This window comes from Ailuropoda melanoleuca, chromosome 6 (assembly GCF_002007445.2).
Source record: "Ailuropoda melanoleuca isolate Jingjing chromosome 6, ASM200744v2, whole genome shotgun sequence".
NCBI lineage: Eukaryota > Metazoa > Chordata > Mammalia > Carnivora > Ursidae > Ailuropoda > Ailuropoda melanoleuca.
In genome coordinates this window covers 89,532,299-89,544,946 of record NC_048223.1, presented here as the reverse complement: position 1 = coordinate 89,544,946, position 12,648 = coordinate 89,532,299, and the positions used below count along the sequence as shown (strand labels likewise).

Below are 12,648 nucleotides of genomic sequence, written 5' to 3'. Positions count from 1 at the left end.
GGTTTAAAAGCAGATTCTGATCCAGTAGGTCTGACTTGGGGACCCTGTGATTGTGCACTTGTGGCATTGCACTGCTGGTCTGTGGGCCACATTTGGAGTGATAAGGCTCTGGATGATGAAGGGCATCCTTGATCTCCTGAAAACTAAGATCCTTGGAGATAATCTGTCTTTCCTTTCTGTATTGTCTTCATTGGGTCTCTTTATGGTTATCCTAGCCTAGGCTCAATTAGTTGAAGCTATGAACGCCCTTTCAAACTAATTCAGAAGAAAGGTTGGGATAGTTGAAGGATATGGAGCTCATAGAATGCAAGGATAGCAACCACATTACATCAGGCCTCTTGGGGCCTAGAGCTCCAGCAAGATCAAGTGCTCAGTCCCACGAGTCCTCTCACTTCCAGTTTCCCCTTGTGGGTTCTGCCCCTGCTCCATTCCACTTGCCTGTTTTTCCAACATGGCTGCCGCCCGGAAGGCCACCAGCTCTTTGAGCCCCAAGACCCCCAACAACCAGATATACTGTGTTTCTTAGTTTAAATTCTTGAAGGAAGAATCTGATTGATTGCTCTGGCAGTCAGCTGTGGGTGGGGAAATTAAGCAGGATGGATGATGGGGAAATTATGTGGCTTATCAAATATTCCATGCAAGACCAAGAGTTCATTCCTGGAGGGCCAGACTGCTTACTTTGTGGGGCACTCAGAAAGAAATGGATTGTCCATTTATTTACTAGGCACTTACCAGCTGCTAGGCAGTCTACCAAGTGTTGGGGATATAGAAGATATGTTTTAAGGAATTTAGGTTCTAACGGGAGAGTTCTTCAGTAGTCACAGACTAGCTTATAGCAGACCAAAGCCTTCCTTCTGAGAACAATTACAAAGTGGGGAAAAAAAAAAGCTGCATTTCAGTTGTCCTAATTACATATTTATATATCATACATACATTTATATTACATAATTATATGTGCACATATATATTTCAGCTATCCTAATTGTTCTCTGAAGGACTGCCTAGATAGAGCGTAGAGAAGAGTAGCTAGTGACCCCAATTGTTAGAGACACTTAACTCTTTAAGAAATTCATACTTAAGCAGCACTAGTTAAGAGAAGCTGTGCAGAAAGTATCAATCAGGATGCCTAGGAGGCAAGCAGAGCTTTTGGCAATTTTAACAATTAGAAGGGCCCTGGTTAATACTCTAGGATTTTCACTGAGGATCCCTGAAATAAGGGCAAACCAGAGATAGTTCAGACCATATAAAACTGAAACCTAGACTCTAGGCAGTTAAAATCCTGATTGGATTAGGTGTTCATCCTTCTACTTTAACTTGTTACCAGAAAAAAAAAATTAAGATTTTATTTTTAAGTAAAATAATGTTCAAGATCTTTCACTCATTTATGGAACATAAGAAGTAGGAAGATCGGTAGGAGAAGAAAGGGAAGAAGAAAGGGGGGCGTAAACAGAAGGAGGAATGAACCATGAGAGACTATGGACTCTGGGAAACAAACTGAGGGCTTCAGAGGGGAGGGGGGTGGGGGAATGGGATAGACCGGTGATGGGTATTAAGGAGGGCACATATTGCATGGTGCACTGGGTGTTATATGCAAGTAATGAATCATGGAACTTTACATCAAAAACTAGGGATGTACTGTATGGTGGCTAACATAATATAATAAAAATATTATTAATAAAAATATGTAAACAAATAAATGTGGCTATGTTCGAATATAACTTTATGGACACTGAAAAAATAATCAGTGTGGGGCTCGAACTCACAACCCTGAGATCAAGAGTTGCATACTCTACACACTGACCCTGACAGGCACCCTGGAAAATAAAATTTTGCCTAGCATTTCCATAGTTTTCTATATACAATGTCTGGCATTTAATTTAAAAAAAAGTGTTAAGACATAGCAAGGGACAGGATCGAAAACAAAGACAAATAACAAACAGATCTACTGGGGATGCAGATATGAAAGTTATCAGGCATATGCATTAAAATAATATGAAATTATGGTTGTGAAATTAGGTGACAAGCTGGAGAAATTCATCTGGGAGCTGGGATATATAAAGATGAATAAATTAATTAAATATAAAAAAGAATTAATAGACAGGTTTATCAGATGGGAAGATTGGTGATCTGCAAGATGGGTCAATAGGAAATACCCAGTATAAGGCCTAGAGAAGTAAAAAGAGGCAGTTAAAATCCTGGGTGGCACAGCGGTTAAGCGTCTGCCTTCGGCTCAGGGCGTGATTCCGGCGTTATGGGATCGAGCCCCACATCAGGCTCCTCTGCTATGAGCCTGCTTCTTCCTCCCACTCCCCCTGCTTGTGTTCCCTCTCTCGCTGGCTGTCTCTATCTCTGTCAAATAAATAATAAATAAAAAAAAAAGATGGAAAATTGAGATTGAAATTCATGACAATATAATGCAAAAGTTTTGGGAAGGGACAGTAAATAGAGTTAAAGTTTCAGACGATCTCTCCCATATGCCTTGCCTCTCATTCTGATTCAATCTCCATTCCAACCTCCTTTGTCTTTCTGTTCAGGTCCTAGATTCTCTTCTCTAGAAGTCTCCAGTGTGGTAGCCACAGACCACAGGTGGTTACATAAATTTAAATTAAAATTAAATTAAAAATTCAATTCCTCAGGCCCATGTGGACTAGCCACATTTCACATTCTCAAGTAGCCGCAAGTAGCCAGTGGCTATTACATGTACAGAACAGATGTAAAACATTTCCTTCGTCCTGGAAAGTTCTATCGGACAGTAATATCATTCCTTGACATTTTGCTTTTTTTGGTCAGCTTAATTTTTATCTTTTGACCCATGATAAAATTACTCGTATGCATGGAATCTTTCCTTCCATGGTCCCAGCCTCTTTCATGTAACATTCAAGGTTTTACACTGTGTGGCTCTGTTCTGTTTCCCGGACTGTTGAAAACAGGCACAAAAAGGTCAATGACCAACTACCGGCTAAAAGTGGACAAAATAATCTCAAAATCAGATGCTTCCTGCTGTGCGTGCCTGCCTGGCATGGAATGGTGCTCAGAGCGCAGACCCTGAGCCGTCAGATGACTTCAGGCTGCTCTTTCTAGGGATAGCCGGCAAGTGCGCTGTACCTAGAAAGGTGTGCACTAAAATGGTAAAATAAATGTTTTGGTTCTTGGGATTCCCACTGGAGGACTCTGTATTGCAAGTATATGAGGCAAGTGGGACTTCTACGTTACTGAGTCCCAGCTTTGCCATTTATTGGCTTTTAAACAAAGACAACCTACTTTCCCCCCACTGGTGCCTCAAGTGTTACGTGTCAGGCATTGTACCTCTCCCTAATGTGTGAGTTGTGATAATTAAATGTGGTTTTGCAAATGGGAAAATTGCTTTATAAATGTAACTGCCGTACACACCATATGGCATTATGTTGGAGAACAGTGTGGGCCGGGCCCAGAAACTACTGTCCTTCACGCTGTGCCATTTCTTTTTTTGTCTTACAGTGATTTCCCTCAAAGCTTCTGAAGATGCGTCCTTTGAGAAAAAGAAGGAGACCTGGGCATTTTTTGAAGGTAGGCCTTGCATGTTTCTTTATTATAAGATGCCTTTCCTTTTAGATAATAGGAAGGGAATAGAATGGGAAGAAGGTGCACTTGGGGTATACCAAACTGAACACAAACCAAGGAAATATCGAAATCTAAGGACTTTTTATTACTTGTTACAAGTGAGGGGACTGGGAGATAGTTCTCAAAGCACCGTCTCCCCATGGGGTTAGTACAGGAAGTGTTTATTCATTGTGTTAGGGTCTGGGGCGGGGAGCTGGCATAGGTACTTTCCGTTCCTTCGCCCATGCCTAGCGTGTCAGCATGCAAATGCGTACCTCACACGTTCTAAAAATGGCAGAACATGCTGCCTGTAGGAAGTGATGTTAGTATAATGAGCTAAAGGTAACTTCAGGTCAGCTCAGGGGGCTTCTGTGCAGCTCCAGCCTGGCTCACACTGGCTCCCATGGGGGCTGTTAGTGGAGACATCCCCGGCAAGGGTGGGGGGTCTTAGGTGAAACACCTACTTGCCCATCTCCTTGGCTGGGACTGTTGGTTCTGTGAAAAGAAACACATTCCTTCCCTGCTTTTGTCCCTTCCCCTCCCACCTTCTGCTGATAGCTTCCATCCCTCTTATTTGAGTAATTTCCTACTGCATTTAGCCAACAAATGGACCCTGACTTCTTAGTTGTGCTATGACATCAAGTTGTTTTCTTATAGTAAACTTATTCAAGAGTAGGGTGGGAGGGGACACCTGGGTGGCTCAGTCGCTTAAGCGTCGTCTCTTGACTATTTCAATTCAGGTCATGACCTCGGGGTCGTGAGATGGAGCCCCACATTGGGCTTAGCACAGAGTCTGCTTGTCCCTCTCCCTTCCCCTTTGCCCCTCACCCACTTGTGCTCTCTGTCTCTAAAATAAGTAAGTAAAATCTTTTGAAAAACCCCAAAAAACTGTATATATATATATATATGTATATATATATATATAGAGAGAGAGAGAGAGAGAGAGAGAGAGAGGAGGGGGCATACTTCATATATATGTAAAGAGTAGGGTGGAATCCCTGGTGGTATCAGCCCATGGGTTTTGAAAGAGTGAAGGCCAAAGCTCCAATCTGTATAATTTGGGGTTATTTGTTTTGTTTTGTTCTAGAATTCCTACTCCTAAGCGATTTTAGGGAGGGATCTTCAAGTAGTATAAAATGAAATGTACATCTACTGTGACAAATTTTATCTCCTGTTTCTTGCAGAGTTTGGGATTCTAGAAATAGTTTGAGAACCTTCAGCAAGTGATTTTCAACCCATGTTAGAATCCCATGGGGAGCTTTAAAAACACTGATGCCCAGGCCACAGCTCTGGAAAGTCTGATTGAGCTGGAATTTGTTGAAAGCTCTCCAGGTGATCCCAGCAGCAGCCCCAGCAGCATTACCTGGGAGTCTGATACAGATGCGTGCTGTCGGGCCCGCCCCTCACTTACAGGATCAGAAACAGGCAGCTGCTTAACCGACTGAGCCACCCTGACACCCCCACTACTAACCTTTTGATGCTCCTGGCATCGAGCGGGTAGAGGCCAGGGGTGCTGCTCAAGGTCTTAACAATGCACGGGTCAGCTCCCCACGGCAAGGCAGTATCTGGCCCCAAACGTCCAAGAGCACTGAGGTGGAGGAGCCTGGCCTTACTTGGAGTGAGGAAAGTTCACGGGAATGATTATCACAAAGCAGGTGAAGATTATGACCAGAAGCAATGAAAGAATGCACTTTGTGAGTTCTTAGGCAGAGCCCTTGGTCAGTGAAAAACTGATGAATGTCAAAAGGTGACCAGGAAATTGTGAAGGATTGCGTCTAGCGAAGGCGTGGCATTTATTGCTGATGAATCACCGTGCCGGACAGATCTGGGGAGATGTGAGTGTGCCTTGGGGCCTTCCCTCACCTTTAGGAAACTCACAGATGTGGCGGAAGGAGATTGTGTCCCATGGGGATGGGACGGACACTTGGATCCAAACCCACCTCTTCCAATAGCCAGCTAAAAGCAGTGCATGGAGGCACCTTCTCTCTCAGAAAAATGTAAATGTGATTATGAACATTATTTGCAAACCAGACAGTGTCACCCAGATAGGACATTGGGATTCATTGTTTTGCCATCAAATATTTTCTTTGTCAGATTGCACTCTCATTCAGTAGAGATTCCCTGTATTCCCAGCCTTTTCTTATGCAGGCTTTGTGGCTTTTTATTTAATGATCCTCTCCCAGCAAAATAATCCCCAGCTCCTTCCCTTAGCCTTTCATTCAGGGAATGCCTATTTGTTAGCAAGGAGATGAAAGTGACTTGACTCCTCATAGAGTAAAGCAGTAGAAAAAAACAATTGATTTACCCCATGTTTCTGGGAGTTGCCCCATGACCCAGGCTCTACGGTGGGGGAGAAGTATGGAGACATCCAGGGGATCCCTAAGGTAGGCCCCTGGCAGCTGTGACAGCGGGAGCCTTGTTTATCATCTGATGCCTAAGGATCTCCTGGAGGGTTGTTAGTAACCCGGATTCTGGGCTCCCCGCAGAGAATCTGATTATTGCATTTAGGAAGGGAGCAAAACATTTGTATTGGGCCCAGGCTGTTTCCCCAACGCAAGTGGTCTAAGGACCCTATTTAGAAGTAACCCATGGTACTGAGCCTCGTTGGCTCAGTCGGTTAAGTGTCTGCCTTTGGCTCAGGTCATGATCTTGGGGTTCTGGGATCGAGCCCCATGCCAGGCTCCCTGCTCAGCAGGGAGTCTGCTTCTCCCTCTCTCTCTCTCTCTCTCTGTCTCAAATAAATGAATAAAATCTTAAAAAAAAATACCCATGGTACAAAAAACAAGACTTCATATATTTGGAAAGATTTCAGCATATGGTCCCGCCATGCCTTGCAGCATAATCAGCATGTCTAAAACAAGTGCATAATTAATAGTACTTTATAATTCACATGTAGCTATCAACTATCAGGGTCACTGTTGGCATAGCTCTGTACCCCAAATCCATAGCCCAGCGTGGGCTTCTCAACACAGAGAATTATGTCCCTTCAGAAAAGAATTGGAATCCTCACTCTAATGCCTCAGAGCAGCTGTTTCCAGAGCGCCCTTGCCCTGTGGTTCCGGCAGCGGGAGCCGTGTGTTTTGCTTTCTTACCCCAGCCACAGTGTCGGCGAGGTCAGGGGTACAGATGAAACTCCCTGGCGCCTGATCCCGGGCCTTTGCCCTTTTGTTCCTGAATGGGCGAGCGGCAGCCGGCCTTGCTGATGGACAGCCGTCCTCCCGGGACTTCGCTCAGCGGGTCACATGCCTGCAGCACAAAACCCAGCATTGTCAGGCTTCTTGGTGAAATGCTGGAGTGAGTTAAAATCCCTCAGGGTTATTGGTCAGGTATTTCTCCCCGAGCAAGATGATATTACAAACTGGGTTAAAGAAAAAAAAGAAAGAAACACACCATTTGCTGCAGAGACCTGAGATCTTCTTGGTGTTTGCATTTTCCCTGGAAAAGTCGAGGACTGACATTGACTTTCTCGAGTCAGTGGTCGGGAGAGTTGCTTCGTTCACTGTGCAGAGGCATGCTGGGACCACCGAGCTTCAGAGCAGTGCGGAATATTCCCGCTGGCCTCAGGGTTGCTGGGCAACAGGTGCTGCCTGCCTCTCGCTGGGGCCTCTCTGCCCGGCCTGCCGTGGGGTGGCTTGGTGCGCTGGGAGGGGGGAGCTGGCACAGGCTCGCTGTGCCCCCCGTCTCGGCCTCCCTGCCGCGTGAGGGGCCCTCCGGCCTGCCGGCCCCGCCATCTGCTTCAGGGAGGCCTGGACTGGGGCGGGGGGCACATTTTCTGCATGGCGGCTTGCAGTTGAGCCTAAAAATGACATTGGTGCCTTTGGAAGTCCGATGGCAGAAGACAAAGCTGCACGTGTGTTTGAGGAACGTAACGAGATTTTTAGAATGATTTCGAGGATGCAGGTGTATGTGGTGTTTTAAAAGTGAACCCCAGGTTTGGCTAAGGGCACATGTTCTGTTCAGTTTGGATCTGAAGGCTTGGATTCAGCCTCCAGACAAGCATTGTTTGGCCCGGTCTGGTCTGAGTTTTAAAACCTTTGAGCCAACATTTAAAATTAGAGAGGTGTGTACAAGGAAGATGAGGGAAAGGCAGAGAGAAGGCTGCATGGGGCGGGCTTCCAGGCCGAGCAGGGCTGTCTGGGGCAGCGTGGGGGCCTCCTCTGCCGGACAGAGCACAGCTTCGCTCGAGCTCGCTGGGTGGCGGGGCCAGGGCCCATCTAGGGGTTTGTGACCCTGGCTCAGATGGCTCAGCATTTTACCTCTGTTTGCAGAGAAAATCAGGGGAGGTGGTTTTAGTGTTTTGAGTAGATTAAACAGGGCAATTGTCTGTATGCAGCAAAAGGAACACGTGAAACAGAGGGAAAAACTGGAACTCGGGTCCTGGGTGCTGTCCATCCAGGGAAACTCAGATGTTCTCTTTGAGCTTTGCTCCTCCTGCAAGGTGACGCTTGCTCAGGTTCCTATAGTCTCAAGCACACAATGGAGAGCAGGCGCGATGGCTCCCAGGCCTGTGGGGATGCACACACAGGCGGCTGGTGCCCGTCTGCCAGTGTCCCCAGCCCGTGGGCCTGCATGCTTGGCGGCGTAGCTGAGTCTTCCGGACTGGCCAGATGTTTTATGGTCTGCAGCGAGGGCTGCCTGTGGAGAGCCCCCTCTGTGCCATGTGGTGGAGGCTGTGATCTGAAACCAGTGCCTGGACCTCTCCCAGCCCCTCACCTCCTGCCAGGGCAGAACGGGCTGCAGATGTCTATAGTGTGCTCCTGGGGACGCTCGTGGGAGAGTCTCACCATGACCTTGTCCCTGCTTGATTGCTACAGTTTCCAAACCGAGGAAAGGGCTCCGGTGACGAGGGAGCTTGTGGAGGGCGCCTGCTGTGCTCCAGTGGTCCAGCAACTTCAGTGACACGGTTTGTCTCTCCTACGAAGAGTGAGACGGAAGCCAGATTGCCCTTGCCTTTCCTGCATCTTTGGAATCCCTTCAAGGCAGATGTTGGGTCCTCGCGCCCCACCTCTGGCAGTGGGACTGCCTTACTTGCCATCCTCTCGCGCCAGAAATAGCTACGCAGTCCTGGTCCCCGATCAGTTTGCTCAACTGCTTGTAAATCCAGGACTGGACGTATGTTCTCCGTGTTCTGGCCCATCCTGTGCTCCTGTCGTGAATCCTGGTCTGTGACCTCTGCTCTAGCTCTCAGAGTTTCATTGTTTAAATGGAGACCCAAGCCCCGAACTCCCGACCACTCAGAGCTCCCACCGAGTGAATCTGCAAAGCCCACGCATCGGAGACACAGGTGTCTCTACCGAAAGGCAGTTTTGATTTTTGTTGTAGGAGAGGGTTTCTGTACTTCCTGTCTCAAACTTCTTGACCCCTGTAATCTGGCTCGGTCCTCACCATCCCACTGAATTGGCTTTCCCCCAGGACTTTTCCAGTAGCTTCCGAGCAGGGAAATCCAGTGGATGTTTTGCAGCAGAACTTGATACTGTTGAATCTTTCTTATGACATCTACTCTCTTGGCTTCTAGAACTCTCCCTTCAGTCTTCCTCTGCTTCTGTGACTGGCTCCCAGCTCCCTCTGTAGCAGACTCTTCCTCTCCACCCTCCTGTTCCCTTAAGTATTAGGGCAGGTGTTCCTTCCCCTGCAGCCTTATCCTGCTGTGCTTTCTACTTCTTTTACTTTAGTCCAGGCTCCTAAGCTCCAGAACAGAAACCTTCTGAGACTAGCTGAGGCAGAAATGCTCACTGAGCCTAAGACCGTGGGAGGATCGTGGACTCCGGGTCAGAGACAACACTGAGCCTCCCGGGGAAAGGGAGTCGAAAGGAACCTGAGATGTCTGATTCCGTCCCATGTTCCCTCTTCCTCTCTCGCCGACCATAGCCTTACCTGCCTCCCCAGCTCCCTGTGGAAGCCAGCCTCCCTGTTGCCCCCAGCATACTTGCTTTTTCCTTCGGGGACACTTTACTAACTGCTTCTCCAGGTCCCAGTGGCTTTACAAAGGTGCATTCCTGTTGCCTCAGCAATTCCACTTCTAGGAACTTCATCTTAAAAACCTAATACGAGAGATGCATGAAGGTTTGAGTTTTGTAAGTACTCATCATACTCATTTATTATAGGGAGCAGTTAGAAACACTTTGAGTGGCCAGTAATAAGGTCCCATGAAGCTGCTTCCACTTTTTTCACCCTGTCTCTCTCTGTGTTTTTATTATTTCCATATACTTTTGCACTTTGTGTTTTTTTTTTTTTTAAAAAAATGACTCAGCACAGAGCTCCAGTCCTCCTCAGGCCGGTTGAGTTCCTTCCCTGTGTGTTTCTAGTACTGGGCACACACTCCTGTTTTCGCAAATGCCATGCCGCCCTCTGATTTCTTGATGAGACTTTTAAATGTCCATTGTTATATTTCTTGTACTTAGGCAAGTGCTGAACATGGCTGATAATAAATGTCTGTGGGCTCAAGAAATTTAAGTCAGTAGAAAAACATTTTTGTCAAGTTCAAACAACTGTAGCTTTTTGCTGCAGAGAAGGGTAAAATACTGCCTTTGGCTTCCCTTTCCCTTTCTGAGCAGTTGGCATTTTATCAATCAGATTGGCGAAGAAGTTGATCATTGGAGTTTAAGAAATGAATGTAGGTTATGAGCTCAAGGTTGGTGTCCCCCCCAAATTCGTATGTTGAAATCCTAGCCCCTAATATGACCATAATTAGGAGGTGGGGCCTGTAGGAAGTGAGTATGTCACGAGAGTGGAGCCCTCATGAATGGGATTATTTGCCCTTATAAGACGAGACCCCATAAGAGCTTGCTTGGTGTCTGTCTGTTCTTTGTCATGTGAGGATACCAAGAGGAAATGTCCCCAAACCAGAAAGAGAGCTCTTACCAGATACCGGCTCTGCCAGCACCTTGCTCCTGGGAGAAGTAGATTTTTATCGTTTAAATTGCTTAGTCGATGGTATTCTGTTACAGAGGCCCAAAGTTTAACCTAAAAAAACTGTTTTGAGACAATTGTATATGAACATGCATTACTAAGAAATGATACAGGGATCCCTTGTACCCATCACCCAGTTTGTCCCGAAGGTAACATCTTGCAAAACTATAGTACAACATGGCAACCAGGACGTTGACTTTGATACAGCCAAGACACAGAACATTCCCATCCCCACAAGGGTTTCTTATAGCCAAACCCACTTTCCTCCCATCAGCTTGTCCCTCCTTAACCTCTGGCAATTGCTAATCTGTTCTCCATTTCTGTAATTTTGTCATTTCAAGAATGTTATATGAATAAAATCGTATGTATATAGCCTTCTGGGATTCCCACCCCCCCAACACACACACACACACACACACACACACACACACACACACACACGCTTAGCATCGTTCTTTGGAAGTTCCAGATTGCTGCATCACCGAGTAGTATTCCGTGGTGTGTATGGACCACGGTTTGTTGAGCCGTTCACCTGCTGAAGGACATCTGGGCAGTTCCCAGTTTCGGGCTCCTGTAAATAAAGCTGCTATTTTGTGTGAACGGAAGTATGCATTTCTCTGGGACAAATGCCCCAGGGCTCAGTTGCTGAATTGAAGGGTATTTGTGGGTGTATCTTTTAAGAAACTGTTTTCTGGGGTGGCTGTACCATTTTACATTCCCACCAGCAATGCCGAGTGACCCAGTTTATTCATATCCTTCCTGGCATTTGGTATTGTCACTATTTTTTATTTTGTTTGTTCTGATGGGTGTGTGAGATATCTCAGTGTGGTTTAAATTTGCATTTCTCGATTGGCTAAGGAAGTTGAACATCTTCTCGTGAGCTTATTTGCCACCTGTATAGTGTCTTCAGTGAAATGTCTCTGTTTCTGCTCATTGTCTAGTAGGATTGGTTGTTTATTTTTTACTGTTGAGTTTTGAGAGTTTTTTTATATTTTACATATTGGTCTTTTGTTGGATATACAGTTATAAATATTTCCTCCCAATCTGTAGCTTGTCTTTTCATATGGGTGTTTACAGAACAAAAGTTTTTAATTTTGATGAAATCAAATTGATCAAGTTTTCTTTATTGGGATGATGCTTTCGGTGTCAAGTATAAAAATTCTCTGCTTATGGGGCGCCTGGGTGGCTCAGTCAGTTAAGCGTTTGCCTTTGGCTCAGGTCATGATCCCAGGGTTCTGGGATCATGTCCGGACTGGGCTCCTTGCTCAGCGGGGAGTCTGTTTCTCCTGTGCCTGACACTCCCCCTGCTTGTGCTTGCTGACTCTGACAAATAAATAAATAGCCCTTAAAAAATATATTTATTAAAAAAATTATTAAACAAAATTCTCTGCCTAGTCCTAGATTCCAAAGATTTTTCTTCTGTTTTTCCCCCCAACGTTTTCTAGTTTATATTTTCTATTTTAGGCTTGTGGTTTGTTTTGAGTTGATTTTTGGTAACGTATGAAGTTTGTCTTATTTGGTGCCTCTGCTCTGATGTGGCTTGTCCTGACAACGCCCCACTGTGTGCTTGCCTTCAGATCTCTACATCTATGCTGTGCTCGTGTGCTGTGTGGGAATCCTCAGTGTCCTCCTCTTCACCCTGACCATCGTCTGGCAGTCCGTGTTTAGCAAGAGGAAAGCCAGAGGTAAGAGAACCGATAAGGTCATGTCTGGAATGGGAGTACAACCAAACCACAGACAGGCGGAAGATGCTGGGCAAAGTATAACCTTGTTAGAAAAATGCATCGTGAGTCAGTCTCCCTTGGACTCTGCTAAAATCAGCTGTGCCCACGTTGAAATTTCTCTTTTTCTCAAATCCCTTCCTTCCGCGCTCTCTGAGGGGGTGGCCCTTATCTCTCTTATTCGTCCAGAAGGGGCTGTGGAGTCAGAAGAATCTGGATTTGCTTCTGGCTCTGCCGCAGGAGACTGATTTTAGACATGTTCCTTAGCCACCCTGAGCTTCGGTGTCCTCCTCTGTGACACGAACTGGGGTGGACTCAGCCTTCCTCAGATTGCACACGGTTGTGAGTGTTCATTATTTCATCACAGTACCGGCACGGTGTCCCACCGGCAGGTGGGGTCAGGAAGGCTCCACCTGGCCTGAGGGGTCCCTTCCGTCTC

General features: G+C 46.3%; 1 protein-coding gene across 3 annotated transcripts in view; it reads left to right on the top strand.

The window, feature by feature from the left end:
• Positions 1-12,648, top strand: part of VSTM4 (V-set and transmembrane domain containing 4) — a 91,501-nt gene that overhangs the window by 19,031 nt on the left and 59,822 nt on the right. For all 3 annotated transcript variants that reach the window (XM_011234679.3, XM_034662851.1, XM_034662850.1), the window contains exons 3-4: positions 3,478-3,546; positions 12,066-12,173. In XM_011234679.3, coding sequence (XP_011232981.2) covers positions 3,478-3,546; positions 12,066-12,173 — 177 coding nt within the window. The remainder of the gene's footprint in view (positions 1-3,477; positions 3,547-12,065; positions 12,174-12,648) is intronic.